Source organism: Cyprinodon variegatus, unplaced genomic scaffold, assembly GCF_000732505.1.
Source record: "Cyprinodon variegatus isolate N-32 unplaced genomic scaffold, C_variegatus-1.0 Scaffold186, whole genome shotgun sequence".
In the NCBI taxonomy this organism is placed as follows: Eukaryota; Metazoa; Chordata; class Actinopteri; order Cyprinodontiformes; family Cyprinodontidae; genus Cyprinodon; species Cyprinodon variegatus.
In genome coordinates this window covers 269,104-284,550 of record NW_015150639.1, presented here as the reverse complement: position 1 = coordinate 284,550, position 15,447 = coordinate 269,104, and the positions used below count along the sequence as shown (strand labels likewise).

Below are 15,447 nucleotides of genomic sequence, written 5' to 3'. Positions count from 1 at the left end.
ACAGAAAAGAAAATAACATCTTAAGTCACCAGATCATGCAAAGCGATATTGCATTACAAATAAAAACACAATACAAAACAAATAATATATATATCTATATATATACTGTACCATAAATATGGAGCTTTAAGTAAATACATGTATTACAAAAAATAAACTTCTTGGGGTGATGCAAACAAATACAATATGCTAAATTTCAGCAGTACTGAATAAGGATAAGCAGATAGGCTGAAATGTTCTTCATTAAAATGGCTATGTTCAAATTTTTCCCGTTTTTGACAATGAAAGTAGAAGATAACCTCCAGGTTGCATTAAATTCAATCTGGCTACACAAATAAGTTAAGGTACAAACTGAAACACTGACCATCATGCTCCTGACTGCAGTTTAAAAAGCAACCTGGAACCAGACCACTGAGACTCTTCAGTTAACACATAGACAAATCCTTTATGTATGATTATATTCATATAAGGGTGACAGCACTCAACAGTCATGTCGAGGGGTTATTGCACTACTGTCTCAATGTCTTTTCAATAAGAGTAATCAACAATTACAATACTGCTGATAGATCTACACAGATGTGAAACGAGGAATCACCAGTCACAGCGACAGACATGAGTAACTTTCTGAAATGCATTCATTTAGTCAGTCACCTGCTCCCACACATTTGGGATTCAATTATGCCTATGCTGGTTAAAAAATAACAACCGCTTTAGAGTAAATGAATACATCTCAGTTTGTGATTGACCCAGGTCTGCACAGCTAGCGGATGCAGCTGTAAATCAAAAACATGTTCACAATAAGGCTACAACATCTACAGAGAGAGGAGAGAGGCAACAGAGGGGAAAACTCAACACTGATAGAGTTCCCCATCTAATCCAAAAGTCATGTTTTGAGTCACTTGGAGGAACCATGCACGACTAGTGAACACAGATGAACACACACATACGTATATCCAAATTCCTCTCAAAAAGGATGAACTTCGGGTCCCTTTTTTTTTAGGACAAACACAGGTAAGCCAGAAAGAGCCTGGCATAGCCAGGGACTAGAGACAACACAGCTGGAGTTACAGAAGAACAAACCCTTCAAAAATGTTTCTACATTTCTTCTACTCACAAAGGGACAACATTTACTGAAATGGAAGCTATCAAAGGTCAGATTAGATGAGGTTTCTATAAATCTACCCGCTGAATGAAAGAGTTATGTCACTGACAACTGAAAGGTGCTGCTGGATTTTTTTCATTAACTGGCTTATGTCCCTTTATAGTTATATATGTTTAAATTTATATAATTTGTAGAAATACCATATGTACAAGGCATTTATCACCTTCCATCCATTGCTTTCTACATATCTAATTTAAGGTTCTATGTAAAAATAAATTGTTTTTGTCTACAATAACATCATCTGTCATATACTGTGTCTAAGAGAACACTCATATCTATTAAAGAGATGTATTTCTCCTTTAAAATCAGATCCAAACTAAGTAAAGATTGATAATCTGAATATAGCACACACACAATAGTTCAGGAGTTGCGATGCATATTAGTTGTATTTATGATAATTTACTCTCCATTACTCTGACCCCTAAATAATGTTGCAAATATGATCATTTCCGTATGTTAAATATGAATTAACAGGAATAAGTGCATCACCCTGGCAGTGTGGTAGTTTGGGATAAGCCAATAACCTACAAAAAGTTACACTTTTTGTGTAATCTGTCTCCTTGCAACCACAAGTGATTAGACATTGTTGAAACTGCATGATAGAACATCATTAAAAAACAGTTGACTATGAAATAGAAGAAAAGGGAAGCATTTTTTTTTAAATTCTTTTTGATAATTGTAAATAAAGGCAGTATCTATTTTGTGGATTGAGTGTTTCGCCTGTTGCATTTAGCTAAACATTAAACATTTAAATACCATCCAATGCAACAACTGACTTTAGAGGCTGTCCAATTTGTAAAAAAGTGTTTGATATTGATGTGTCTGATGAGCTTAAAACATTATGATCTGAAAAAGCAGCAAAAAAGAAATCTTTCTGCACTGTAAGCACTGTACCTCTGGAGGAGCTGCAGAGATCCTCAGCTCAGATCAAAGAATCCGTCAGGCTTATTATCAATCATGCTTCTCAAAAGTCTTGCCTTTCACTTCAAAAGTCGGCGGTTGTAATGTGACCGAAATTTTTATTTCCAGGAAATTCTTTAAAGAGGTACTTTTGCCAGTCACTCTATCAATGACTTAACTCCTTCACACCAGTTAGTCTTTTATTAATCTTTGTTTTCAACAAGCCTCACCGTCTTTTTTTTTTGTTTTGTTTTTGCATTGCGAAGAGTGGAGCTGAACAAGGATGTAGGAAATAAACTACAGTTAACACATAAACCTAAAACTCAGACGGGTTCACATTTAATGTCAATCAGGAAAGCCGGCCACTAGTTAAAAGCATGACCAGCATCATCTGAGGGGTGAACTGTGTTTCAGCTGTGCCTAGTCAGAGAAAAGGCTCGCAAAGGACTTTCGAAGGTTGCGAATGGTTTCGGCCTTTGCCTCTTCTTGGCCATCCCCACCTGAGCCCGAGACCCCGCGGAAGAAAGAAGAGTCGCTAAAGGCATTGAAGGCATTGGTCAGGGACTGAGACTTACTGGAAGGAGAAGAAACAGGGGAGGAGGGGAGGGAATAGGAGCATTAGAGGGAAAGGAAAAGACGGTTATGTGAACATTAATGAGGGTGTAATCAAACAGCATGAACAGAGGTAAATAATTACCCTTTACTGAGGAATAACAATGGATTTAGTGATCAAAGAAAGAGTAAAGGTGTTGTTGTTCTTGCATTATCCAGAGCATAATGCCAATGTGTTTCTTACTTCAGTAGTGGATGGGTCTTTTGTTGGGGCTGCTCTTCCACAGGTGCTGTGGCTTCACTGGATGAAGTAGCTGGTTCAGCTGGAGCCGGCTCAGAGTTTTTGGGTGGAGAAGCTGGCCTGGCCTGAGGGCTGCCTGGAGCTTGAGATGGGACGTTAGATGAGGACTGGTTGGATTTAGCGGGGGACTGAACCTGTGCAGGGTGTGTAGCATCAGAAGCTGGGGTGGGTTCAGGGACTTGGGCCTGAGATGTAGGCTGGGGTTTGGGCAAAGCTTTTGGAGGAGGTGGAGTTTGTGGCTTTGGCTGAAGCTGTGGCTTAGAATTCCTGCGGACTGGAGGGATTGGCTTTGCAGGTGGTGTTGGTTTTGGGGGAAGATCTTTGGGTTTTCCAGGTGCAGCTGTTGGAGAACATTGTGGCTGGGGTTTGGGCTGTTCTGTGGTGGCAGCAGAAGTTTTGGGTGAGGCAGGAGGGGAACTTAAAGCTGGTGCTGGGGTTTTGGTTGGTGTTGAACCTGGAGCTGTGGCTGCTTTAGCTGGGGATGATGGGGAAGGTTTGGATGGGACGGAGCTGGGAGCAGAATCCTGCGATGACTTTGTCACAGATGGGGCTCTGGTCATCGGAGGAGGCCTCGGCACAGGAGGTTTTGTGACAGAGGCAGCCTTTTGAACTGGGCTCGGTTTCTGAGCCTGCACTGGTTTCTGACCTGCAACAGGTTTCTGGACCTGGTCGGGTTTAGGCTCTGATGCTCTTTTTGTGGATTCTGCTGTTACATCCACACTTTGTGATTTCAGTGCTGCACCTGAAACAATAAGAAAAAGTGTAGTTTTATTAGAATACAGTTCTGCAGTTACTGCTGCAATCAGAAGTCAACATACTCACTGTATGCTTGAATATCAAAGTAATCTGGGCTTTTAATGAGTGATTAAAACTGATATTTATCTTAAGAATTTAAGGATTATAGAGATTTTATTTAAAATAATTTCAAAAAATGTAACTTTCGTACACAATCTTAAATTTATTGCAAATTTGATCTAATCTCACAATTTCAAAATAACATATAGGCTCTAATCAATACCAAAAACACTTATTAATTTGGTTTAAATTACTTCATGATATTCTCCATTATTTCAAAGGGAAAAAATCCTTTAATTCAATGTTGTGCATCCAGGTAGAGTTTTAGAAACCATCAGGTTTCCATGTTGTATTTAATTGTACCCTTTAAAATAACAGAAGAATAAAAAAAAGAACTAAATTAATTTGACATTAATGCATATAGTGAATATAAATGAACTTCTGCCAGTTAATGTAAATATCACCTAAATAGACAAAAAGCAGCTCACATTAATCCAGAGAGAAACAGGAAGTGCTTAAATACAGTAAATACATTTGCATAAATATTTAAAAATATCACATCTCTTGTTTTAGCACTAAAGCTCCAAATATCAGGCATGTGTAGCACTCATCAAAACCAAAGCACAAGATGACATGCCCATTTATACGATTCCATCAAAGATGTGCAAAACTTCAGTGCAACTCAAACGTAAACAGAGGACTGGACCAAAAGCAGTTCACTAAATATCTAAACTATGACCAGCAGAGGGTGGAAGATCAGCAGCTAATAGTACTGTGTTTTAGAAAAATTCTTATTGTAAAAACTGGTGCCTTTTTTTAATGCTGTGCAGGTTGAAATAAACAGTTAAGGAATAGAAAGCAGTTCAAAGCAAAGCAACAGCAGCCTCAAGAAATTTAACATGCAGAGCAAAGAAGTGACTGGACTGGGATACATTTTCTGTCATCAAAAAAGTTTTGGATTTAGGATAATGGAGTCATTTCAAATTGTATTTAAAGTTATTTCTGGAAAAGGCTTCACATTTTCCATAATTGCACACTTTAAGAGTTATTCTTTTTAATATGGCCTGATCTCAGCATGCTCCTGAAAAGTCATCCCAGAGGGTCACTGATGCCAGGCAGCCAAACTGCCTCAAGTCTTACATTTGGTCAATGGTTGCTTGTGATTCACGAAGCATAAAAACCAAGGAAAATAAATAACATGTGTACAAACATATTGAGAAATAAGATACAATAATAATTTTCTTGGATACCAACCGTTTGTTAATATTAAAGTTTGTTTCTGATAATAATGCATGATGATTAAGGTATGTATTTATTTAAGACAATATGTGATTGAGTAATATTTTATAGTTTTATTTTGATATTCATCAGCAGGTCAGCTACTCAAAAATCAAATAATTGGTTTGGATCCAAGCAAATACAGAAAAATAGTGTAAAGAAACAGTAGTAGCCAAGAAATGCAGAAACTAAAGGTTTGCATAAATTACTAATAGTAAAATGAAACAGAATTATATATATAAATACATATTTTTTTACCCACAGAGAAAAATGACCAGACAATTAATAATAAATACCGTAAGTAAGGTTGCACAAGGTGTTAGCTTCATAATATATTAAAGAAACATTTAAAAACATTGATCTATTTATCTGTTTACGATTATGGACTGCACTGTTTACAGTCTTTAATGATTATTTACATTAATCAGAACACATTAATTTTACATCTTAACATCTATTGTAATTTTCGTGAGACATTAAAAGCCAGCATTAGTAAATTAATTTAACCCCAGATGATGTCAAAACATTCACCAAATTCATGCAAAACAAGAAGCTGTCCTTAATGAACATGCAACACTCAATAAAAGTTATAATACAGTTAAATCAGCAGTTAATATAACAATTTTGGTGAGGACGTTTAGCTTTAACACACCAATCCTGGGTCAACCAAACATGGGTTACAGAACAGCTGGAAAAGATACTTAAAATGATTAATGAGTGACATATGATGCATATTTATCTGTAAATTCAATTGCACAAGTAAAAAGGAAATCTGACCATTGCTTTAGCTGAAAGTTGGTTACATTTGCTGCTTTTAAGCACAAGCCGCTGCACCAACCATTATTTTTAATGGCTGCAAACCGCCAGCCAGTGAAACCAATATGACACTAAAGTGTACGTTTGATGCTATTATTTAAAACTTTTTTACCTTCTGGAACGAGGAGAAGCAAACGAATAATAATCTTTTTTTTGACAAGACATTCGTAAAAATCCAGACGTGTCATCCATACAAGCCATAGGAGAGCAAATTAAACCTTTAATACAGTTGTCAAACCATTAAAGTAGACATGAACCAAAAAACCTTGGAGGGAATAAACTAAGCACAATACTTTCATATCACTGCTTCAAGAAATAACTAATTTAACAAGTAATCAATTATTGATTGTTTTATGATTAATATATGACCTAGCAGTACATTACCCATAAAGTGAGACACACTTGGCTATTCTATTTGTTCCTTGGTTTGTTTGACTACTTTAGTTGTCAAATTAATGTTGGGTTGGAAGAAACATGATGTATGGTTTTAAAAAGGTTTTCCTGGAGTTAAAATCTTAAAAGTGTGGAATGCCTTTGTATGTATGCCCATTTACTCTCATAACCCTTAATAAAGTCTTGTTGAGGCAATTGTCTTTGGAAGTCACATTCTTGGGGGAAATAGAAACCGACTGCAGCCTTTTTGAAAGGAAGCCATACAACATTGAGATTAACTATTCACAGAAGACGTGGCATATCGATCAAACAATTATTTAATGCTTGCTCAGATGACACCAAAATTAAACTTTTTATCATACACAAAAAAGATGATCAAATTAGTAAAATTAACAATGCACATTACCCTGAACACATCCTCCCCACAGTAAAACATTGTGGGTTGCTTCTTCTGCAGGGACAGCAAAGCTGGTTTGACGTAATGGAGAAATGGAGGGCGATCAATGCAAAGCAGCCCTGGAAGTCTTTATCTAAAGGCTGAGGTTCATCACTTAGCAGAATGAGTGCACTAAACACCCAGGCCGAAGGTGGACTGGTTTAGATGTAATGCATTATCATGTGTTACAATGGTAAAGAAAAAAGTCTAGAACTAAAACCCGTTTACTGTAGAACCTCTGCCAAGATTCGAAGATTGATTCCCCAAGAATATCTCCATCAAGTCTACATTCTCTGTGTTATTCCAACATCCAAAACAATCAATATCGTACTCTGAGGTCTCTGATTGGGATGTTACAAAATTTAAAAAAGTTTAAGGGGTATGAATATTTCAAGCAGCTGTATTTCAGATCTACTAACACCAAAACCCAATTATTAAATGGGGAAGATGCTGTTGTGTCCATTTGGTGTACTCTAACTGGCAGCAATATTTATCTGCCCCTGTGAGTTGCACCTTTGTTTACTTTAATAATTGGCAACATAAAACAAAGGTAAGTAGAAATGAAGAGGTAATAAATGCAGCACATCAGCATATTTTATAGAAATGACCTGTGCTGTGTGACTGTCGGTTATACACGAACGCGTTTGTATAAACACTAATTCTTTAAATGTTCCCATCTTCCCTCTTATGGCAGTACTTCATTTATCAGTAAATGACCAGTGGATGCTTTAAAACCTCTTGCAGTTAACTGATTTATGCAGAGAGTGTTCTCTAAGCTTGCTTCCACCCTACAGCTGCAGTGCTTTGACTGTGGGCAGTGTTCAGACAACCTTGAGTTTGAGGGCGTTGGCCTGAGCTCCTGTTCGGGTCTGCCTGTCCTTCCTTAACGGAAGCACTCTGGTAAAAGAAGAAAGACGGAAGAAACAAACAAACACAGATGAGTTAGTTGTGAACTGTGGAGGACTGAACTAAAACATCTAATTCATTCAGGCTTTCTGTAAGATGATTATACACTATTTTCATTTGCTAAACAGTAACACTATTTTACCTTTTTGTTCCAAATGTTAGCAGTGTGTTTAAAATAGAAAGTCTGACTCAAATTCTTATTTTTTACATTTATTGTCATACGTGTAAATGCACTGTGAACACAAAATCTGTGTGAAATTTGTCATTAATCTACATCTGTTGCATGGAGCGGTGCCACTTCTAGCACCTGTATTCCAGCCAGGATGACTGAGATATCTTACTTAGATATGTCCTTTTCTGATTTCACTCCATGCCTGGAAATTGAGCTGGTCACTCCATAACATTAATCTTATTTTAATCCAAAAGAAAGCCACTGCCTGCCTATTGGTGTGTTTGGGTTGCTAGCACCCATTTCAAAACCCATTAACTGTTTCACATCAGAGAGCTTGGGTTCAGTTATTTTGATAACTTTAAACCGATCAATGATACATGTTAGATTAAGCTAGACCATGCTTCTGTCAAGTTCTGCCCTGATAGCTGATCTTAATTGTTCACTTCATTCACCTGCCTAACTCTGCCAAGTTCCTAATAGTTCCTCATCTTATCCACCTGTGCCTGTTCCTTTATATTCAGCTCAGCCCAGCTCTCAGGGCCAGATCATTGTTTGTATTATGTTTGTATGTTAGTTTGAGTTTGGCTCGCATCGGTTGCGTTAGTTGTTTTGTGTTAATAAACGTTTAGAACTTTCCCTCTGACTGTCTCGCCTCAAATACTGGGTCAATCTGTCCCAGTTTATGACCGCTTCATACAGTATCAAGGGCCTGAATTCTGTAGGACATGCTTTCAGTGGTACTTGAGATGTTGAACTCTTTCTCTTTAGGAAAATCTATCTGATCTTTAAGAAACATATTTTTCAACAATGGATACTTTCTTGGATGTCTTGGCATTACATTGCCATCCTCTCACTGTTACAGTATTTAAAAGTCTCACTGGAGCTTCTTTGACAGTGCCTAAGCTGATTCTTGGCTAGTTTTTGGCATTTTTACAATTTTAAAATATAATAAATAGTGGTTTTGCAGTTCTTTTAAATGTTTCAAATGTTTCTGGTTTTGGTTTCAATTTTAAAGCATTTATGATCATTTTAGCTGAGCAGTCCCTCTCCAAAAATAATATTTTTAATCAAAGTAGGCTGTTCTGAATAATTTGTGAAAAGACAAATTTTATGTATATTTTAGCTTTAATGCTGACCTCATCCTTATTTATCAGCCATCATTTGTCTCTGAATGTTACAGCACACTAAATAAACTTTGTAACTAAAACTTAGTTTTAAACACTGCCCTTTAAATTAGACATCAAAGTACCTACCTAGAAAAAGCAACATACAAACAATGGTGTTAGGTTGTGTTCTTTCTCTATTTCTCAACTACACCCTCAGAAGAAAAGTAACCATGCAGAATTAGAGATATTATAAATAGAAAGGATTCATCTGATTAGTGTTTCCATTAAACAACACTTTATGCTCTGTAATACCCAAGTTAAAGCACAATTAAGTTACCTGTTGGGGCTGCACAGTTGTTGGCTTCTGGCTTTGAGGAGAGCGAGCAGGCGAACGGGAAGCACTAGATGACCTGGCAATCAGTGCTTGGTTCATCTTAGCCAGCACAACTTCAGAAATAAGATGGCGATCCTCCGCCTGGTGATCCCCAATCAGCTGCATAGATGAACCCACAACCTGGAAAACATGATACAAACTATGAAAGTTTCTGTGTAACTTTCTGAGATCCGAATAATGCCATAATTCATTTCAATAATGTGCTACTATAATTACAGGATTGTTTACTTTATTTTCCCTACAACTTGTGCAGGGTTCAATCAGTCAATCTTTTTCAACTGATTTCTTATATTAATCAAGACCTGCATTGGCAGAATTATTTTCATATAATTAAGAAAAAAAAAACCTCCTCAATAACACAATTTTCATAATTTCTTACCAGGTTGTCTCTAAGTAAACTAGACATATCAAACATCCCACTGGTTCTTTTTTCAGGATTTAGACATTTCAAAAAGCAGGAAACATAGGCGGTAGGAGTTGGAAAAATAAACAGGCCAAAGAGTTTCCCCAGGATGCTGGAGTTCAACTATTGCAACTGGTGACCTATATACTGCCCCTGTGTTTGTACCGGGGGATTGTAATGTTGGGTATTTAGAAATATTCCTAGTACCTGGAGGTATTTGCTTTATTGGCGACCTTAATTAACTCGCCTTTTTTAATAAAGCAGCAATGTTACACTACTTCTCAAGATCTCTTGACCGACCTGGTCAGACATTGCTCCTCCACATAATTCCATCCTTTTCCAGGCTCTGGTCATATGAAATGTAATCTAAGTTTTCAGCTCCTTGCTGTTTGTTAATATGATTATCTAGAGATCTGTATTTGTTTTTATTGCTTTACTGATTCACTATGTCCAGTTGCAGGAGTATTTATTGGAATCTGAGTGCAACGTTTTTAAAGCATATTCTAGGTACAATCGAGATTTTAGTCAAATTTGTTTTTAGTAAACATAATGGTGACTCAACATTTTTGATGAAGGCCCAGGCTGAGGCCTCCTAACCATGTTGTGGGTTTATAAAAAAGAATCTAAATGCATTCAGGAAGAAGAAGCTTCCTCTGAGCACGTCAGAAAGAGTCCTACACACTCTGTCTTATCATGCTGCTTCCTGAGCAGCATATTAAAAACATTATTCCTAGGGCATGTTAGATTATGAGTTCCCTTAATGACTCTGGTCAACATCAGATTTATTTATTTGTTATTTTCTGAGAATCTGCCTTTCAAAATATTTTATAGACCAATATTTTAGCTCTCATAACCTTTGGTCATACAGTGCCTTGGAAAAGAAATATATTTATTTTGAATCTTTGCACTTTTGTTGCCTGAAGTCTATTTAGGCTGTACATTATGCCAACAATTAACATATAGATAAAAGTGGAAAAAAAAATTAAGATATTCAAATTCAACCCCCTAATTTTTTTTCAGGTATAACCTACATACACAGTTAAAACTTAAAGTAAAACTGCTGAATGATTATATTAAAGCAAGTAGTATTTTGGGTTTGTCTCTATCAGTTTTTTATATTTTATAACTGAGGGTTTTTTACCACTTTCTTTTGAAAATGGCTCATGACCAGGACAGGAAAAATCTATTTTATAATCTTCTATCAGTTTATTATTTAGATTGAGGTCTGAACTTTGACCAAGTTATTTTACCACATTTATGTGTTTTAATGCAATCAAATACTTTACATCTTTGGCTTTATAAATCTTTTGTTCTTCTTAAAGTTAAACCTCTGTTACTTATTAGGTCTGTATTGAGCTCTAATGTATCTATCAGTTTTTCTCACTCTGCTATGAAAAAAAAAAAAATAAATAAAATAAAAAATAGTGTTGCTACAGCCACATTAAATTGGATTTTGTTTTCAGGGTTATGTCCCTTATTTGATTTCTGCCTTGGCTTCATTTTACTTGAGAGCATTCTTTGGTATTTTGAATTAAAATATTTTTCTGAGCTGCATGGTGGAGCAGTTTGTAGCCCAGGGTCGTTCTGCATAGTTTGCATGTTCTACTAATGTGTGGGTTCACTCTGGCTACTCTGGTTAGTCAGTGTTGGTCAGTGTTAGGTTCACTGACTTCTGCTATGCCATCAGAATTCTGCCAAAAGTCCACATATGTAATAAACACTTGGAGCAGCCTTACGTCATACAGACATAAATAAACCACTTATCACACGCATGTTTAGCATATTACATGTGTAAATATAATACCACACAAATGATTGCTTTTTCGTTCTCTCTGCGAGGGTGGTTAGATATACATGCACTCGCAGCCTCCCTCCTCCTCCTTCTGCGCACTCATGTCAACTTTTGTATTTTTGAAGCCGTTAGTCACAGGAAAACAACACCCCTCCGGTGATTGGCTACTTTTCAGGAAATTCTGCATCTTGAGTTGTGATGCATTGGCAAGGTAACCAGCGTAAACTGTCATCCCATCTCCAATTTCAGCTAGCAGAAACTATCAGGCTATTTGAGCAAAACTTTTTTTGTAGATGTCCTATAACCCTTTTTAACGGACACGCTAGAGCCAGTCAGAATCCAGTATTCATCCAGACAATGTTATTTCTAATGATATAATGATGATGACGAACTTCCAACTCTTCAACAGAAGCAGTTAGCCTGAAGCCGTTCGCAAGTAGGAAAAAGAGTACAGTATCAAGAAGCATGATTCCCTGAAATGCAACCAATCACAGATGGATTTCTTTGTCCTGTGGGTATTTCCTTAAAGTGACAAAAGTTGACATAAGCACACAGTAACAGCTCCACATGCCAGGGCGAGGTTAGCTGCAAATGTGGAAATCAAATCACACATGCATATAGAAGAAACAAGCACTAATGTGTGTGGAACCCATGGTATTCTTTTTGCGCATGTAACATATTTAACATGCACGTAAGGAGTATTTTATCCTAGTGTCTGTATGAAGTAAAGCTGCTCATAGGAGTATGTATTGTGTGTGTGGACTTTTGGCAGAAAACTGATGCCATCATTTTATACTTTTCTATTCTTTTCTTTTATAAATTACTCTCTTCTTGTTACTCCGCCATAATGCCAAGACTCCTGTACAAGGGCAAGAAATCCTGCCTAAGCCACCATAACCTACTCTACAAGTTTATGTGGACGTGTCATACCTTGGTTGTCTTACAGATGTGTGATCATTTATTTTAAGAAAATTTTGTTTTATAACCTAATCCTGCTTTAAATGTTTCCCCTATTTTATGTCTGACCTCTCTGGTCTTCATGATACTTTTCCTTGCACAAGGCCTTCATAAAAAAAACTGGATTTATATTGATATTATATTAAATCCTCTTTACCATTTCTCTTTTACTCTTACGACACAATTATGCACAGCCTCCTGTTTCTCTGTTTCTTTAAGCCTCAAATCTTCAGGTTGTTGTTTGTCCTGCTTCTATTTTCCTTTCTATGTATGTATTTTAAACCCTTGATTACATTGTTGCAAAAATTGCTTCTGCACATTTAATCGTTAATTTTCTTTCCAGCGTTTAAGTATTCTATATTTAGAGTTGACATGTACAGCTTGGTAATCAAGAGAGTTTACGCATGGAGATGTTACCACTAAATGGTTGGGTTTTATGAAAGCTATTTTTATAGTGGAGCCTTGTTCATAAAAGCTGTGGTCATGGCAATACTGTGAAAACCAGAGCAATATGCTAAAAGACAAAGAAAGCAGGGGGCGTAATGGTTACTGCATAATTTTTTGAGAAAGACAGACAAATAGTACCAATTTTGTAATAAATGGATCATATCAAAATCCAATAAAACAGAGGAAATTGTATGTTTAGGCTAGGATAGATGAGGTACATGATTTAAAGCTGGAGCTTAGATTTAGACTGACAGACTAATATTGAATGAAAGGATGATGTGTAGTACATATGGGAAAAGATTGTTTAGTTTGATTATTGGCATGGAATAGTCTTACTATTTGGTTCTAAAAATTCAGGTGGGAATGAATACAGATTTTATCCACCACTCCAAAGCCTTGTCTACAGCTTCAAACCTGAAAGTTTGTTCTCACCTCTGTAATGTAGTCGTTACCATCCTTGCCACAGATGGCTTTGACGGCACAGATATCCAAGCCTCCAAAGATCTCTGAGCAGGTGTCAACCCACAGTTTATATCTGCCAGAAAGATAAATGTCTTAGTTACCAAAAGAAAACCCCATATTATGTGCCTTTAAGGGAGTAAACAGCTGTTTTTTCATGATTTAGATCTTTGCATTTAGACAGAAAAGTTACATTTGTAAGGTTGACAAGGAAAACTTTAGGTCTTGCATCTCAGTAGAAGTGTTAACTTTTCATCAATTAGGCTCAATATGTCAATGCTATGGTTGTTTGGGGGTATTCATTATTAAAGCAAACCTTTGCACAGCCCTTCTCTTGCTTTAGACTGTTTCTGCTACCTGCAAGACTGAAGACAATCAAACTAATATCTAATGTAATCAAGATTAAATCAGTAAAATGATATTGTGCTGACAGTGATAATCTACCTTTTTCAATGCTGTAATACTCATCAAACAACTTTAGTGACTCTTTCAGAGTGTTGTTTTTAATTTAAGAGTAGTTAAACTAAAATGTTATAACGAAAGGTTGTTTCATAAATTAGAAGCCATTCATGAAAGAAAAAATACTTTTCAAAACAAGTATTTTGACTTTGTCAAAACCACAGTGTTCAACTGTCAAATTTTATATTGGTTGCAACAGGCCACCCAAGTCCCTCTACAGTACATGTATGTAGAGCCACTGCTAATAGCAATATATTCATAAAAAAAAAAAAAGCTCAAACATGCATCACAAATGCAAGCTGATTCCAACTGGGTTTTTTTTTTTTTAAGAATGACCTGGTTTAAAGCTGAATGAATCCCTTGCTTCAGTATGACTAACTGTGACGTAATACAGCCAGGGAAGCATGTGCTACACCAAGGCCAGCTGGAGCATCACTAATTCACAAGCAATGCTCACTTGTCAGTCATGGCTACTTGTTCCAACATGGCAGATCCGGTGTTGCTTTTCCAGTTACCAGAGATGGATGTTCGCCTGAAAACAGAGAGGAAATTGGCTGTTAAATTACTATAGACTCAAGCTTTCAGTTTGGAAAGTAATTAAATTTAAACTGCAACAGACAAAAACGTTGTTGGAAGGTAATAATAACCTGCTGTTTTTTTTTGTTTTTTTTTTTTTTTAGCATAATTCAACCCAATCCCCATAAGTGTAATCTTTAGGTTTTGTTTACAACATTCCATTCTCAAAGAGGAGGACAGGGTTTTGGGAAAATAAGTGAACATATCAGGTCAGGAAAAATTGTACAAACACAATTAGAAAGCATCAAACTCACATGTAGGCTTTGTAATCAGTCCCGATTTTCTGGATCCTGATGTCATACTTGGCCTCTACAAATGGCTCTGTAGTGCAGTAGGTCTGAGTGATGGCCACTACACTCGCAATGTCCTGGAAATCACTCACGTTATCCACCTTTACCTACAGATAAATGACATGTGATGTAGATTTACAAAGTACTATGATGAAAATGTGTGTGTGTGTGTGTGTGTGTGTGTGCGTGTGTGGGCGTGTGTGTGTGTCCTTATACTTAGAATTTTGGTTAAAAAAATGAAATGATCCAAAAGGATCCAGTTCAATCAAGTCCATTGTATTTTCTTGTCAACAAATTCTCTCTTAACAATTTAAATAATATACAATTAAATAAAGGGGAATATTAATGTGAGCTCATCTTAAGGGAGGAAAAACAGCAGCAAAAGTTTTGAGCAAGAATAACATAAAGGATAGAGAAATATTCTTAAAAGTATCAGAAAGTACAACATATTGCGATACAATATGACCTGTGTCGTTTCCAAACCATCTGTCTTTAAACTTCTATCTTCTCTTTCTCTCTCAGTTTTGCTTTTGAAGTTGGGTATGAACATTTAAAAAACATTTGCATAACTTCTTTTTTTTTAAGCAGTAAAAAAACAACAACAAAAAACATTACAATACCTTTCCCATTCCAGAGTGGGCGTGTCCAATCTTCACCACCACTGGGAAATTTGGTGTTGTAATCTACAAAATAAAAGAAGTAAATGATCAGTGATACTGAGAGACAGAGAACAACAACTGTTTCTTTTTGTTTTGCAAATTATGAACCATTTGATTTAGGTAGCTGACAGTGAATACCTTTAAAATTAAGTCATTTTCATTTCATGTCAAAGGCTAAACATGAAGCTCATCAG

The 15,447-nt window shown here is 36.4% G+C and overlaps 1 protein-coding gene across 1 annotated transcript in view; it reads right to left on the bottom strand.

The window, feature by feature from the left end:
• Window positions 1-15,447, bottom strand: part of syn2 (synapsin II) — a 98,271-nt gene continuing 82,824 nt past the window's right edge. The window contains exons 6-13 of the mRNA XM_015379172.1: window positions 15,215-15,277; window positions 14,559-14,701; window positions 14,186-14,260; window positions 13,243-13,345; window positions 9,155-9,331; window positions 7,464-7,530; window positions 2,859-3,657; window positions 1-2,636 (exon numbers count right to left, since the gene is read on the bottom strand). Coding sequence (XP_015234658.1) covers window positions 2,483-2,636; window positions 2,859-3,657; window positions 7,464-7,530; window positions 9,155-9,331; window positions 13,243-13,345; window positions 14,186-14,260; window positions 14,559-14,701; window positions 15,215-15,277 — 1,581 coding nt within the window. The 3' untranslated portion in view covers window positions 1-2,482. The remainder of the gene's footprint in view (window positions 2,637-2,858; window positions 3,658-7,463; window positions 7,531-9,154; window positions 9,332-13,242; window positions 13,346-14,185; window positions 14,261-14,558; window positions 14,702-15,214; window positions 15,278-15,447) is intronic.